This window comes from Staurois parvus, unplaced genomic scaffold (genome assembly GCF_062004578.1).
Source record: "Staurois parvus isolate SC_StPar_1 unplaced genomic scaffold, SC_StPar_1.0 ptg000906l, whole genome shotgun sequence".
Taxonomy (NCBI): domain Eukaryota; kingdom Metazoa; phylum Chordata; class Amphibia; order Anura; family Ranidae; genus Staurois; species Staurois parvus.
In genome coordinates this window covers 209744-226731 of record NW_028318702.1, presented here as the reverse complement: position 1 = coordinate 226731, position 16988 = coordinate 209744, and the positions used below count along the sequence as shown (strand labels likewise).

The 16988-nt window shown below is 42.0% G+C and overlaps 1 protein-coding gene across 2 annotated transcripts in view; it reads right to left on the bottom strand.

Annotated features, from left to right (window-relative positions):
- The window catches only part of LOC149442158 (class I histocompatibility antigen, F10 alpha chain-like), a 77763-nt gene that overhangs the window by 35500 nt on the left and 25275 nt on the right, over positions 1 to 16988 (bottom strand). For both annotated transcript variants that reach the window (XM_089656443.1, XM_089656444.1), the window contains exon 3: positions 4216 to 4482. In XM_089656443.1, the coding sequence (XP_089512569.1) occupies positions 4216 to 4482 (267 nt within the window). The remainder of the gene's footprint in view (positions 1 to 4215; positions 4483 to 16988) is intronic.

Genomic DNA, 16988 nt, shown 5'->3' with positions numbered 1-16988 from the left:
AGGCCTGAAATGCACTGAAAATGCATAAAAAATGCACGTTGTGTTTTTGATGCATTTTATGTTTTTAATCTGTCCAGCAACAAAATGGACAAAAAAAAAATAATTAAAAACTAAACGCACTGCAAAATGGAAAAAGAAAAAAAGTAAACTGCATTGGTGTGAACCGGGCCTGAAATGCATTGAATGAGTATCAAAAGACACACACGTGTCAAGTTATTGATGTGTTTTTAGAATCTGACCAGCAACAAGGTGGGCAAAAAAAAAAAAAAAAAAAAAGGTACTAAAAACATAAAACGCATCAAGAAATGTGTCAAAAACGTGCGTGAATAAAAACACAGAATGAACTGCAAAAAGGACAAAATACGCAAACTGCATTGGTGTGAAACAGGACTGAAATGCATCGAAAACAGCAAACATGCATCAAAAACGCATGAGTTTCATTTTTGATGCATTTTTAATCTGCCCGGCAACAAGTTGGTCAAAACAAATAAAAAAATGCAAAACGCATTAAAAAAAAAAACCGCACATGCAAAACGGACAAAAAACGCAAACTGCTGGTGTGATCCAGGCCTGAAATGCATTGAAAACGCCCACGTGTTGCATTTTGATGCTTTTTTTGAGTCACATGACTATGAAAAACGCACCCTAATCACGGTAAAATTGCACATTTTCAGTGGCCATTATCAGCTCCTTTTTCCCATCAGCAAAATGCTGACAATATCTTCGTCTGATACATTTCAGCCGCTGGAATATTGCTGCATCCCCAGTATACAGTGTATAGAAAGTATATAGGGAGGAGTGTGTACATGGGGTGGAGTGTGAATACAGTGTATAGCGTGTATATAGGGTGGAGCGTGTACATAGGGTGTAACGTGTATATAGGGTGGAGCGTGTATACAGTGTATAGCGTGTATATAGAATAGAGCGTGTACATAGGGTGGAGCGTGTATACAAGGTGTAGCGTGTATACAGTGTATAGCGTGTATATAGAGTAGAGCGTGTACATAGGGTGGAGCGTGTATATAGGGTGGAGCATGTATACGGTGTATAGCGTGTAAATAGGGTGGAGCGTGTATATAGAGTGGAGCGCGTATATAGGGTGGAGCGTGTATACAGTGTATAGCGTGTATATAGGGTGGAGCATGTATTACAGTGTATAGCGTGTATATAGGGTGTAGCGTGTATACAGGGTGTAGCGTGTATACAGGGTGTAGCGTGTATACAGGGTGTAGCGCGTATATAGGGTGGAGCGTGTATATAGGGTGGAGCGTGTATACAGTGTATAGCGTGTATATAGGGTGGAGCGTGTACATAGGGTGGAGCGTGTATACAGGGTGGAGCGTGTATACAGTGTATAGCGTGTATATAGGGTGGAGCGTGCATATAGGGTGGAGCATGTATACAGTGTATAGCGTGTATATAAGGTGTAGCGTGTATATAGGGTGTAGCGTGTATATACAGTGGAGCACGTATATAGAGTGGAGCGCGTATATAGGGTGTAGCGTGTATATAGGGTGGAGCGTGTATACAGTGTATAGCGTGTATACAGTGTATAGCGTGTATATAGGGTGTAGCGTGTATATAGAGTGGAGCGTGTATACAGTGTATAGCGTGTATATAGGGTGGAGCGTGTATATAGGGTGGAGCGTGTATACAGTGTATAGCGTGTATATAGGGTGGAGCGTGTATATAGGGTGGAGCGTGTATACAGTGTGTAGCGTGTATATAGGGTGGAGCGTGTATACAGTGTATAGTGTGTATATAGGGTGTAGCGTGTATATAGAGTGGAGCGCGTATACAGTGTATAGCGTGTATATAGGGTGGAACGTGTACATAGGGTGGAGCGTGTATACAGTGTATAGTGTGTACATAGGGTGGAGCGTGCATATAGGGTGGAGCGTGTATAGAGTGTATATAGGGTGTAGCGTGTATATAGGGTGTAGCGTGTATACAGTGTATAGCGTGTATATAGGGTGGAGCGTGTACATAGGGTGGAGCGTGTATACAGGGTGGAGCGTGCATATAGGGTGGAGCATGTATACAGTGTATAGTGTGTAGCGTGTATATAGAGTGGAGCGCGTATACAGTGTATAGCGTGTATATAGGGTGGAGCGTGTACATAGGGTGGAGCGTGTATACAGTGTATAGTGTGTACATAGGGTGTAGCGTGCATATAGGGTGTAGCGTGTATATAGGGTGGAGCGTGTATATAGAGTGTATAGCGTGTATATAGGGTGTGGCGTGTATATAGGGTGTAGCGTGTATATAGGGTGTGGCGTGTATATAGGGTGGAGCGTGTACAGTTGCAAGAAAAAGTATGTGAACTCCTTGGGGTTACGTGGAGTTTTGCATGAATTGGGCATAAAATGTGCTCTGAACGTCATCTAAGTCACAACAATAGAAGAACACAGTCTGCTGAACATAATACTACACAAACATTAGATGTTGCCATGGTTTAATTGCACATAACATGTAAACATTCACAGTGCAGGGAGGAAAAAGTATGGGAACCTTTGGACTTAATAACTGGTTGACCCTCCTTTGGCAGCAATAACCTCAACCAAACATTTCCTGTAGTTGCAGATCAGACCTGCACAACGATCTGGAGTAATTCTGGACCACTCCTCTTCACAAAACTGTTTCAGTGTAGCAATATTCTTGGGATGTCTGGTGTGAATCTCTCTCTTAAGGTCATGCCACAGCATTTCAATGGGGTTGAGGTCAGGACTCTGACTGGGCCACTCCAGAAGGCGTATTCTGTGCTGTTGCAGCCATTGTTTTGTTGAATTACTTGTATGCTTTGGGTCATTGTCCTGTTGCATCACCCATCCTCTGCGGAGCTTCAGTTGGCGGACAGATGGTCCTACGTTTTCCTGCAAAATGTCTTGATAAACTCTGGAATTCCCATCAATGACAACAATTCGTCCAGGCCCTGAGGCAGCAAAGCAGCCCCAAACCATGATGCTCCCTCCGCCATGTTTTACAGTGGGGATGAGGTTTTGATGTTGGTGTGCTGTGCCTTTTTTTCTCCACACATAGTGTTGTGTGTTCTTCCCAAACAGCTCAATCTTGGTTTCATCTGTCCACAGTATATTTTGCCAGTAGTGCTGTGGAACATCCAGGTGCTCTTTTGAAAACTTCAAACGTGCTGCAATATTCTTTTTGGACAGCAATGGCTTCCTCCGTGGTGTCCTCCCATGTACTCCATTCTTGTTTAATGTTTTCCTTATTGTAGATGTGTCAACAAAAATGTTAGCATGTGCCAGAGATTTCTGTAGGTCTTTAGCTGACACTCTGGGATTCTTCTTTACCTCATGCAGCATTCTGCGCTGTGCTCTTGCAGTCATTTTTACAGGACGACCACGCCTAGGGAGAGTAGCAACAGTGCTAAACTTTCTCCATTTGTAGACAGTCTGTCTTACCATGGACACATGAGCATCAAGGCTTTTGGAGATAGTTTTGTAACCCTTTCCAGCTTCATGCAAGTCAACAATTCTTGATCGTAGGTCTTCTGAGAGCTCTTTTCTGCGAGGCATGGTTCACATCAGACAGTGCTTCTTGAAACCAGTAAACCCAAAACAGGTGTGTGTTTTTTAAGGGCAGGACAGCTGTCAGCAACACATCCAATATCATCACACTGATTGGAGTCAAGGTTGGCTCACTCCTGGCTCCAATTAGCTCTGGGAGACGTTCTTAAGCTAGGGCCTCACATACTTTTTCCTCCCTGCACTGTGAATGTTTACATGTTATGTGCAATTAAACCATGGCAACATCTAATGTTTGTGTAGTATTATGTTCAGCAGACTGTGTTCTTCTATTGTTGTGACTTAGATGACGTTCAGAGCACATTTTATGCCCAATTCATGCAAAACTCCACGTAATCCCAAAGGGTTCACATACTTTTTCTTGCAACTGTATATAGGGTGTGGCGTGTATATAGGGTGTGGCGTGTATATAGGGTGGAGCGTGTACATAGGGTGGAGCGTGTATACAGTGTATAGTGTGTACATAGGGTGTAGCGTGTATATAGGGTGTAGCGTGTATAGAGTGTATAGCGTGTATAGAGTGTATATAGGGTGTAGCGTGTATATAGGGTGTGGCGTGTATATAGGGTGGGGCGTGTATATAGGGTGGGGCGTGTATATAGGGTGGGGCGTGTATATAGGGTGTAGTGTCTATACATTGTGTGGGGATAATAAACATGTATACAGTCACCTCTCCTCTCCAGATCTTCTCTCCCGTACTCTATGAATTGCTTGAGCTCCTCCAGACAGATATTCTCCAGTATATTCTTCCATCTCTCCTCCGGACTGTTCCATCTCTGTGTGGTGATCTGAGCCTCATTCATGGTCGGGATATAGATCCCTCTCTGTGTGTCCAGAGACAGGAATTCTCTCCCATCATATCCGTACTGACTATACCCCACAGTGGTGCCGTCATCTCTCAGCTCACAGCCGGTCATCCTCTGGACAATATGGATCCCTGCAGAGAGAAGAGGAAGATGTGAGCCGGGATCAGAGGGTGTCATGTGTGTGATATGTAGGAGGTGATGGTATAGGGGGGAGATATGTACAGGGCAGGGGCACTGCCTGAGGGACCGGGGTTACTAGAGGGCCCCATGAGAGGCTCAGTCCTCCCTGTATGTGCCGATGCTGAAAGGAGGGAATAAGAAAGCCTTGAGGGGACGGACAGTGAGGTTCATGTAGTAAGTGGGGAGAAGGAGCGGAGGACGACCATTGGCCGGGCTGGATCAGAAAGTGTTGGTGGGTGGGGCAGCGCCGGGGCGGGCACTTCACACATCTCTCCTCCTCGGAGTTTCAGCAGAGGGGCGGGGCCACATCCCTGCCACAGGGGCTGAAGATGGAGAACTGGAGGGGCCGGCAGAGCAGAGAGCGGAGACATCATTGAGCTGGAATGCCTTGTATCGTGCAGCAGGTCAGTGTGTGATCCCCGACCCCCTGTGACAGCACTGCAGCTTCATGGGGGAGGGGGGGGGGGAGAGAGAGAGAAGAGAGGGAGAGAAAGAAAGCAGAGAGAGAGAGAGAGAGAGAGAGAGAGAGAGAGGGGGGGGGAGAGAGGGGGGGGAGAGAGAGTGATGGGGTGAGAAGAGAGAGGGGGGAGGGAGAAAGATGTAGACTCTAATTGACAAGTAAAGGAGTACATATCTGGGGTCTGTGGTGTCTGCGGCTGTATTGATACTTGAATTGCAGCGATGGTCTCCTCTCCTGCACCCCCTCTTCACAGTCAGCTGACACCTAGGCTCCGCCCTTTGGCCCTATGCATTGAATGGAATAGACGGCTGGCAGCAGAGGCCGGGTGGGCGGAGCATAGCTGTGATGGTCAGTCCAAGCCCGGGCTTCCTTCCTGATCTTAGCCAAGTCAGTGGGTGCAGCAGGGAATCAGCAATCCGGGAGGCACAGAGAGGGTAAGACAGCAGGCTTACCATTAACATTAACCGGTTCCCGCCCGGCCAATAGCACAAAGGCGGCCGGGCGAGCAGCTCATCCCTCCGGGTGGACGCCATATGGCGTCCTTTCAGTCATGCGCAGTGCACCCAACCGCAGGGCCGCACTGCGGCGCGATCTGTCACCGGCCGTGTACATTTTTTTTGAGCGAACTGGAGTGAACTTTGTGAGCGAACTGGAGGCGGCCAAGAAGAGTCTGAGTGAAGCTCTGGGTGAAAACGTGACGGCTCCTCACACAAGGAAATGTCCGCTCCCATAATCATCTCCTCTTGGCTATTCTTACTCACTGCTAAATTCTTATTTCCTCTCCTGAAGGACCCAGTGCATTAGGAACTGCGGCCAAACCTGGAAAACCAAAGAGCAAGAAAAAGATTCCATCTGTTCGTCACAAGTTTGATGCAGATTGAGATAAGAGGAACCTCCATTCAGACGTCGGTATCCCTTCAGAAGAAGTCCAGAAGTGACGAAACACATCAAGGGACGTGACGTCTGACGTAATACGCAAACCGGAAGTGGCGGAGCGGCCATCTTTACTATTGGAATAAGCAGTATAACGTTCCAGGAAGCTGCTCTAGGCTATGTCATGGGAATATGCTGCTGATTGATGAAATCCCTAAATGATGATGGAGTTATGAGATGTTTGCCTAAGGATTGGAGCCCCATCTTTAACATACTGGAGTGAGAGTCCAGGGGGTGACTACAACACTGGAGCGAGAGTCCAGGGGGTGACTACAACACTGGAGTGAGAGTCCAGGGGGTGACTACAACACTGGAGTGAGAGTCCAGGGGGTGACTACAACACTGGAGTGAGAGTCCAGGGGGTGACTACAACACTGGAGTGAGAGTCCAGGGGGTGACTACAACACTGGAGTGAGAGTCCAGGGGGTGACTACAACACTGGAGTGAGAGTCCAGGGTGTACCCTTTAAAGGCTTGCTATTACTCTGAGGGTAATTGTATGCATTTCAGCTATTTAGAAGTGTTTGCGGAGTGTTCACAGTTTATATAATTTTATTTATTTATTTTATTTTTAATTTTATTTAATTTTTTAATTTATTTTGTTTTAGGAGTGTACACTGAATGTTCACATATATATATATTTATAGTGTACACGGAGTGATTTCACGATTCACGTGTTGCTCACGATTTGAATCTTGTTTTGATTTTATTTTGCACATATTTTGTTAAGTATACACTTATTGTTTGGTAAAGTATATACCAGTTGATATTGAAGGTAATACACTATTTACTTTTTCATTTTTTTGAGGTACACATCTTATCTGGATTTATGGGGATGTTGAAGTTGGACACGGAGGATTCATTTATTTGGACTATAATTTTGGATTTTAAACACTGACTGGCACAAAAAAAGGTTTTTGTATAATATAATTTACTTTCAAGGGTGAACGTGTGACTTTTTTGGACATTACACGGGGTATTTGCGTAATATCTATTTTGGATACCGAATTAATTTATTTATTACTCCAAGGTATTTACTAAGAGGCATGGTGAGTGTTTTGCAGATCTCATTTGTTGCCACGTTTTCAGAAATTGAAAGAAAACAAAAAATGTATTTTTTTATTTTTCAAAATCCTGTGACAAAAATGAGATCTGTAAAATACTCACCATGCCTCTTATCAAATTCCTTTGGGTGTCTACTTACCAAAAAGGGGTCATTTGGGGGGTGTTTGTACTATCCTGGCATTTCAGAGCCTCTGAAACTGTGATAGGTAGTGGGGAAGGGATATGAGGAAATATGCCCTTTGAAAGCCTGGAGCTGGTCACTGGATTTTGGGGGCTGGTATGTAGCTAGGGTGTCAAAAAGTCTCTCACATGTGGTATCCCCATACTCGGGAGAAGTAGAAGAATACATTTTGGGGTGTTACTCCACATATATCCATGGCATGCATGAGCAATATATCGTTAAAGTGACAACTTTGTGTCAAACAAAATAATAAAAAATTGTCATTCAAAAAAATTGTGGCAAAAAATAAAATGTTCCATAGACTCAACATGCCTCTCCGAAAAATCCTTGGGGTATCTACTTTCCAAAAAGGGGTCATGGGGGGGGGGGGGGGGCGGGTTGTACTGCCCTGGCATTCTAGCACCTCAAGAAATGTGATAGGCAGTCAGAAAGTAAAAGCTCCGTAAATTCCAATATATATACCATAGTTTATAGACACTATAACTTTCACACAAACCAATTAATATACATGTATTGAGATTTTTTTTTTACCAATGACATTTAGCAGAATACATTTTAGCCTAAATTTATGACTAACTTTGAGTTTATTGGATATTTTTTATAACTAAAAGTGAAAAATATCGGGTTTTTTTCAAAATTTTCAGTCATTTTTTGTTTATAGCACAAAAAATAAAATACCATGAGAGGTGATAAAATACCACCAAAAGAAAACTCTATTTGTGTGAAAAAAAGGACATAAATGTGTTTGGGTACAGTGTTGCACGACTGTGCAATTACCAGTTGAAATAGCGCAGTGCCAAACAGAAAAAAAATGTCCTGGTCAGGAAGGGGGGTAAATCCTCTGAAGGGCAAGTGGTTAAGGACATTTATTATATTGCGCATGCTTAATCTATTGATTCATATCCCATTATAATGTACTTGTAATTCTTCATTTTGAAATTGATAATTGCTTTTATTTGTAGGTTTCCATGAATCCACTTCTGTTCACCTTTGTATTAATACCGCTGGTATGGAAGGGTTAATAGGACAATAATATTCTTGTTCAACATCTAACTAGAAGGAGATTGCTGCCATCTGGAGTCTAATTCACCATAATGGGTTATACAGTATAAGCAGCGGGATGCATGACCAGACTGTACTCCTCACAAACTCCATTTGGAACAAAACGCATGGGGGCGGAGCCTGATGACATCACAGAAGGGCAGAGTCATGGTGCAAATTGGCAGCTGGATGTATCTGGCGGATGAGCTGCAGCATGATAGATGGGGAGCTGACTAGGTGGACTGGTTGGCACCTTTACTAGCACTTTATTACATAGTGCTTTGCTGCACAAGACAAATGATAAAACGCCTTTTACCTTTCTATACCAGAAGGATAAAAGTCTGGTGAGCGTCATTCAGTTTGGAATTCTGGGATTTTTATTGCAGTTTGATCTCACATGAATAGACTGTCTGTGATTTCTGTATTTATATACAATTTTGTTAATGCTTTTTATATAGAAATGCTGCATTATTCAATGTATATGGTTGTGCACTGCAGTGATATATGTAAGACAACCAACATTTATTTCCTGGCTCCCATCTCACCTGATCCACCAATCAGAGCAGGAACTCTAAATCAGCCGGCAGGCTCCACCCACCCACGGAAAGCTCCAATTATATCACACAAGTGTGACATCATTATGTTTGCACAGAACCATGTGACCACAACCAGCCCCATAGGGACTATGAGATTTTAGACCCCGATCACATCTTGTGATTTGGGATTGTGAGAAGAATCGCTGCGATTCCTCCTGCGATCCCAAAATCATGTGGCAGCTGCAGCACAACATAAAAACATTATCCTTCAATGACACCCGAAATGGGACGCGATTGTTGCGCGGCTATTGTGGCAAACTGCCCCCTTCAAAATTGTGTGAAGCTTGTCACCGGAAAAGGAGCAGGAGCTTTGTAGGTGACAAACATGCATAGCGCAGCCTATTCAAGTGAATGGGCTACCCTATGCAACACTCAAAATCGCGTGATAATCGCCTGTCAAAATCGCATTTCTGCTACACGATGTGAATAGGGCCTCATAGTCCGAGATCTCTCTAGAATTTGTTGGGTAAGAATGTTTGTCAATAAGGTGCAAATTCTGGAGGATTGGGCCCCATCTGACCCTAGGTGCACACCTAAGCGTTTTCCACAGCGTTTTGCAGAAATGCAGTACAGTCCATTTAACATGACTTCCTATGGGACATGTTCACATCTCTGCGTTTTCACCCGGTGAGTTTTTTGAAAGGGCCAGGGACTTTTTTGAATGCAAAAAGTTGCGTTTTTGGTTCTATAGACTTCAATAGAGACGCTGCAGAAAAGCATGTATTGCGTTTTTTCCGTGTTTTGTAATGACTATTTTGGGCCTACAATCATTTTTATCTTCATGAACAATATTGTGAACTTTTGATAGGTATCTAAGTCTCAGTTCTAAAGAAATTGCAGGAACTGGACATTTTGAGAACTGCTGTAATAAAGTGACAAATAACTGTGGGGGATGGCACTTCAAAGGACTCCATTGAGGTGAGGGGGAAGGAAGGCAGCTGGTGACCTAAACTGACTATTGTCCTGAGCCCACCCATTAGAGGTGAAGATATGAGGAGGGGTGTGACTTTACCTGGGTGGGTGTGTCTAGGAGTGGTCTTTTCAAAGAGTATATAACACCAAAGCAAGACTCACACTTTCTCTGTGGAAGCCCAGTCATCAGGATGTCTGTGTAACTGTAAGGTACATGTGACATGAATGTACAGATTTGAGTAGATAAGATATGGCAATGTAATCGTAGATGTAGTTACAGTCGTGGTCATTAAAGAAATATTCAGTCATAGATACTCAGGCAAATGGTCATCAATAACATTGGAAAAGCCCAGCTTCCTCTGGAAGTGACACCTAAGTGCTAATAAGATTTGGTCACCTTCTGGGGAAACCGGTTTGAAGGAAATGGCTGTAGACAGATTGTCTCCGATCTGACACTGATGAGCTCTAAAAGAATATACAGTTGTGTTCAAAATAATAGCTTTCAGACATCACTAACCGGATCAATCACTGTTTTTTGTAGAAATGATATTTCTACATGGCAAATAATTTACTAGCAGGTGTAGTAGAGTAATGGAAATCCAACAGACCCAACAGTCATGACATGCATGCTGCTGATTCTGTGTAATTGAATCACTAATTGAAAGGGGCATGTTCAAAATAGTAGCAGTGTGGAGTTCTATTAGTGAGGTCATTCATTCTTTGAAAAACAGGTGGCAATTATTGCCCTTATTTAAGGAAGGAAGGCAGCAAATGTTGTACATGCTGGTTACAGTGCATTTCTCTGAAATTCTGAGGAAAATGGGTCGTTCCAGATATTGTTCAGAAGAACAGCGTACCTTGATTAAAAAGTTGATTGGAGAGGGGAAAACATATAAAGAAGTGCAGAAAATGATCGGCTGCTCAGCTAAAAGGATCGCAAATGCTTTAAAATGGCAACCAAAACCTGAAAGACGTGGAACAAAGCGAAAAACTACCATTCGAATGGATAGAAGAATAGCCAAAATGGCAAGGACTCAGCCAACAATCAGCTCCAGGAAGATGAAAGAAGGTGTGCCGTTCCCTGTGAGGACTGTTACAATTAGAAGACGCCTATGTGAAGCCAAGCTATCTGCAAGAATCCCCCGCAAAGTCCCACTGTTGGAAAAAAGACATGTGCTGAAGAGGTTACAATTTGCCAAAGAGCACATTGACTGGCCTAAAGAGAACATTTTGTGGACTGATGAAAGTAAGATTGTTCTTTTTGGGTCTAGTGGCCGGAGACAGTTTGTCAGACGACCCCGAAAAAACTGAATTCAAGCCACAGTACACTGTAAAGACAGTGAAGCATGGTGGTGCAAGCATCATGATATGGGGATGTTTCTCATACTACGGTGTTGGGCCTATTTATCGCATACCAGGGATCATGGATCAGGTTGAATACATCAGAATACTTGAAGAGGTCATGCTGCTTAATGCTGAAGAGGAAATGCCCTTGAAATAGGTGTTCCAACAAGACAACGACCCCAAACACACCAGTAAACGTGCAACATCTTGGTTCCAGACCAACAAGATGGACGTTATGGAGTGGCCAGCCCAATCCCCGGATCTTCATCCAATAGAAAACTTGTGGGGTGACATCACAAATGCCGTTTCTGAGGCAAAACCAAGAAATAGAGAACTGTGGAATGTCGTCCAATCATCCTGGGCTGGAATACCTGATCACAGGGGCCAGAAGTTGGTTGACTCCATGCAACACAGATGTACAGCAGTTCTCAGAAACAGTGCGACTACAACCAAATATTCATTAAGTGATTCAAAGGAAAGCAAAATCTTCAAACATTTCTCAGTTTATATAGTGAATGTTTGAGTTTGTAAAGAAGAATACAAACACTGCTATTTTTTTGAACATCAAGATATTGGATGAAGCGCTCTGCTATAATAATGCTAAAAAAACAAAATTTTATACACAAATGTAAAAGTGACTAATACTTAAATAATATATGTGCTAAAATTATATAAAAAAATTTCATATAAGACCAGTCTGCCCCCAAATGGCTAAAACTGGTTATACATGTGCACACACAGCAAAAATAGAAAGTGACCAGGTGCTTGGGTACATAAATAGTGTCTTAATAAATACAAAGGTTTTAAAATCACAGTGAAAGGTGCCAAGTGTTTAAATAACAATAAATATACATATAATATAATCATGTGCAAAAAACATGCTATCACTCTTCTGTGAAGAAAATATATATATATTAAAGTGCTTTTGCATTCAGATAGTGCTCAGACCAAAGTGTCACTCCAGTGAATCAATCCTAAATATCCAGAGTGCCTCCTCACCTCCAACATTCGACCCCTAGAGGTCACAAATCATTTATTTAAATGATATTCCAAAAAAGCGACATCAGGATATAACTTGCCCCACGACTCAAAATCTCAATATATACGATGCCTCAGCCATATGTCCATGGACCATGGAAGATTTAAGCACAAAGAGAGATCTCCATAGCGCAATATGTAGTTTTATTATAAAGAAAAGCAGATAGAAAACTCACATGTTCTCAGAAGTGTACAAGCAGTTTCCCCATATCCTATGGGTGTGATTACACCCATAGGATATGGGGAAACTGCTTGTACACTTCTGAGAACATGTGAGTTTTCTATCTGCTTTTCTTTATAATAAAACTACATATTGCGCTATGGAGATCTCTCTTTGTGCTTAAATCTTCCATGGTCCATGGACATATGGCTGAGGCATCGTATATATTGAGATTTTGAGTCGTGGGGCAAGTTATATCCTGATGTCGCTTTTTTGGAATATCATTTAAATAAATGATTTGTGACCTCTAGGGGTCGAATGTTGGAGGTGAGGAGGCACTCTGGATATTTAGGATTGATTCACTGGAGTGACACTTTGGTCTGAGCACTATCTGAATGCAAAAGCACTTTAATATATATATATTTTCTTCACAGAAGAGTGATAGCATGTTTTTTGCACATGATTATATTATATGTATATTTATTGTTATTTAAACACTTGGCACCTTTCACTGTGATTTTAAAACCTTTGTATTTATTAAGACACTATTTATGTACCCAAGCACCTGGTCACTTTCTATTTTTGCTGTGTGTGCACATGTATAACCAGTTTTAGCCATTTGGGGGCAGACTGGTCTTATATGAAATTTTTTTATATAATTTTAGCACATATATTATTTAAGTATTAGTCACTTTTACATTTGTGTATAAAATTTTGTTTTTTTAGCATTATTATAGCAGAGCGCTTCATCCAATATCTTGATATTTAATTTATGTGTCCCATGGTATAGGGTGTAGATGATAGCAGCTAGTTATATATAAGGAGTCTGTGGAGCGCAGGTGGATATATATTTTTTATTTTTTTGAACAGTCTAATATTCACTTTACTTCAATTTTTTTTAGAGGAGCAACACAAATTTGATCTATTTTTCTTCATGTTTTGATTTGGAATAGAATGTGTCGTGTTCCCAATGCATTTGTGTGGATGGAAATAAAAGCTATTAGAAGGATTTTGAGCTTTATTCACTTTTTTTTCAACACACTGCTATTATTTTGAACACAACTGTACACACATCAAAGAAGTATGTTTCATCCCTCATAAAAGCTAAAATATTAGTTGCAGAGAGAAGAAAATACTTCCTTCTGATAGGGCATTCTGTGGGTCACATCGACGTATAAAAACCATATTTGTGGCTTAGGTAGAAGGCCTGGAAAATGCAGGAAATGGTTAGGTGGCGCTAGAGTGCGACAGTCGAACAGTGTTTGGTACTATCGCGATCGGACTAATACGCTTGTGTCGGAAATCCAGTCCCCAACTTGGTGTTTCAAGCCGGTCTTGGTCCGATAGAACTTGGGCAGGTCAGCACCCAGAACATCCTGTGGGCAGCTACAGGACCACCCCCCCCCCCCAGGGTCAATTGGCCAAGGACTAATGTCCTGCCTACGTCCATATCCCCATAAATTGAGTACCCAGGCATTGGGACATTGTAATTCATATGGAGCTGGTTGATCGACTAGCGGATTGCAGACTTTTTCTGACTTGCTCCAGTTGCAGGGTAAATCTTAGTAAAGTTTTATTCTGTTTTATTCCCTTTTTATTGAATAGTCATTTGTATTTTTTGTATTTCTGTAACTTTTATATTTTGTACATATTTTATGCACTGCCCACTTTCGGGAAATTAAATCCTAAAATTAATTAGTGACTTCTGTGTACTTAAGCACGGGCTCATATCTTCAGAGAGATTAAATTGGGGAGATTGGATTGGAGAGATTAGATTGGATTATATTAGATTGTATCGTATTTCAGTGCCTTTAAATGCTCGGTCAAGCTCATTGCCAATCTGTATGCAATTGAACTGCGCGTGGGCAGGTTGCATGCAGATTGTAAAGGTAACAGATCGGCCAGACGGAGATCTGTGTGTGTGGGGTGTCTCAGCAGACTGTTCAGCGGATAAACTGCTGGGTGGTGGCAGGCTACCTTTAGTGGTGTGTCTGGTGTGTGGGGGTGTATGGACAGTGGAAGAGTGATTAACACCGGGGTTCTAGCTGTAGGATAGCTGGAGGGACCTTAGAACGGTGTGTAATTGCTAAGCTGCTCCTCTAATCAGTGCACAAGATTGGAAATAAGATTTGTATCTGCCAGTGTGTGTGGTCGACCAGCTGGCTTGGAGTGGAGTCTCCCTCCGGTGGTGGCCAAAAGGTAGTGCGGGCTGTGGAAAGGTATCACGGCTGATCTTATATACGGTTTTATATATTCAAAGTTAAGTCCCCTTTATTCCCTCTTACTTCAAGTCACGGCCGCACGTGCACGCCTCGGTTAGCTAGTCGCTGTGGGCGTGGCGTGTGGGGACCCGTGACAGTAACGTATTATTCTATGTTTCTTTTCTGTAACTTTCTTTCCTGTAGTCATCTGTTTATATAGATAACATTCTGTATTTGCATTGTAATATTACTACTTTTAAAGTTATACGGCTACATTATATTTTGTTATATTTGATTAATAACAAGCTTCTTTTCTGTGTAAATAAATTAATCTTTATTTTTTGCACATTTGTTATCATTTGGTATTAACTTTATTGGTATTCGCCACATCAGGATTGGCTAAATTCATGTATAGACAAAAGGTTGTAATCACTTATTACATTTATAATCTTAGATAGAACCAAGGGAATAAGTGCGGGAGCAAAACTGCCAAAAGTTAAAAATCTGCCTAGCAACAAGAAAGATAAATAAATAAAAAAATGCAACGCAGAAACAGGTCAAACGCAACCTGCATAGGTGTGAACGTAGCCTTACAGAGGTTTCTGCACACTTTCTGTACAGTAGTAATCTTTGTAGTATCCTCTGATTTCATGATCTGAGGTCACATGGAATGTCGGTGTACATACAGAGTACTAGACATGTCCCTGGTAATCTTATAAATACAGGACCAGACTAATCTAGATTTTGGGGGCCACATACAGGACTCTGGGGGTAACTACTTATCTAGTGACGTTCTCTGACTTCAGATCATTACTGTCTTTATAAGAATCCTAAAACGGTGGGGGTCACAGCTCTCCAGCCCTGAGACAGACAGCATTGCTACAAGACATTTCTCTGGGATCGCTGTTCATGTCATCTCTCCAACTTTAGCTGTTTTGTGAAGTCACAGCAATGGGGTTCATCTACTAAAGGAAAAGACAGATCACAATGCAAAGGGAACATTCACTGAGCTTAGTAAACAAGACAGAGCTCTGTTCATTTTATATACCCAATCATGTACAAGGGAAAGGAAAGACAGGATCTTTTACTTTCACGTTGGTTTTGATAATTGGAATGAACACAACTTCACCATGTATAACGGGGTAGGCAACCTTTCAGAGGATGAGGTCTATGTCCTCACTTTACATCACCCCCCAATGTAATGTCCTGCACCCCCCCCCAATATAGTGTCCTCTGCCCCCTTTACATCACTCCCCTACACTGTAGTGCCCTCTGCCCCCTCCCCCTACAGTAGTGTTTTGTACCCCCGATGCTGTGTTCTTTGCCCCCCTCCGCCCACAGTAGTGTTCTGTACCCCCCCAAAGCAGTGTCCTTTGCCCCCTTCCACACCACATCCCCCCCATTGTCATACCCTCTGCCCCATTCCCCCTAGTTGTGTTCTGTACCCAGGGCTGTGGAGTCGGTAGATAAATGTTCCGACTCCTCAGGTTTTTGTACTTCCGACTCCAACTCCCCGACTCCTCTGTATTAATATGCAAATGTATTTTATACATTCCTTGAAGGAAAGAAAGGCAACATACATGTCATTACCACAGGACTACTGGCTGGGAAGCCAACAGTCTACTGTATTGAACAGTTTAAGCAAAAGACAAACACAATGAAAACAACAAAGTTTTATTAATTTTTTTTGATTAATTAATCAAGTGGCTGGATAGTAGCAGCAGGCAAAAACATCAGGAACAGGAACTTTACCAGTCCAAAAATACAAACCACATTATTTGGTTGTTTTAGAACAAAAACAGAGCTTATCTATATGAACCAAAAACAAAATCTGTAAAACCTAGAAATGGTTTATATTAATCTTGAAATGTAGTTATAGGCTTAGCAAATGCAAATCAATTCAATGTAGAGTTCTAAGGAAGAGAATTGCCTCTGCCAGATCCTCTTTCATAGAGGCTCTTAAGTCAGACTTTATTATTTTTAGAGCTGAAAATAATCTTTCCACACTGACTTGGGTGGGTGGCATTGCAGTAACTATTCTGGCCACATCACTAACAATCTTTGGATAAACAAGGATGGCTTCTTCAACAGTAAGTTTTGATGAGCGATCAGACTTTTCAACTTCTTCTAGTGCTTTATAAAACTCCTGTTGGAATTTTTTTATTTGGACATTTACTGGTTCTGTAACGCTTAGTGGGAGGATCCAGGAAGGGGCATTTATTATAAAACATGATTTCCCTAGTCGAATCCCAAAATCATCTTTAAAGTTTAAGCTAACTATCGGAGTTTAAAAGTTTTTATAGTCTTAGCGAAATGACAGCAGTTTTTCCAATGGTTTACAGCTTCAGTCTTGAACTATTGACCCTCCATTCCCTTCACTTATACAAGGGTCTCTAGTCCTGCAAAAAATATATTTACTTAATCCCTTATCAGTGAGAGGCTAGGTTACCCATAGGCGCTCCGTTCCCTGTAACAGCAAAACACAACACTATGGAAAGTATAAGTATTGCCGCTCCTAATTGTGCGT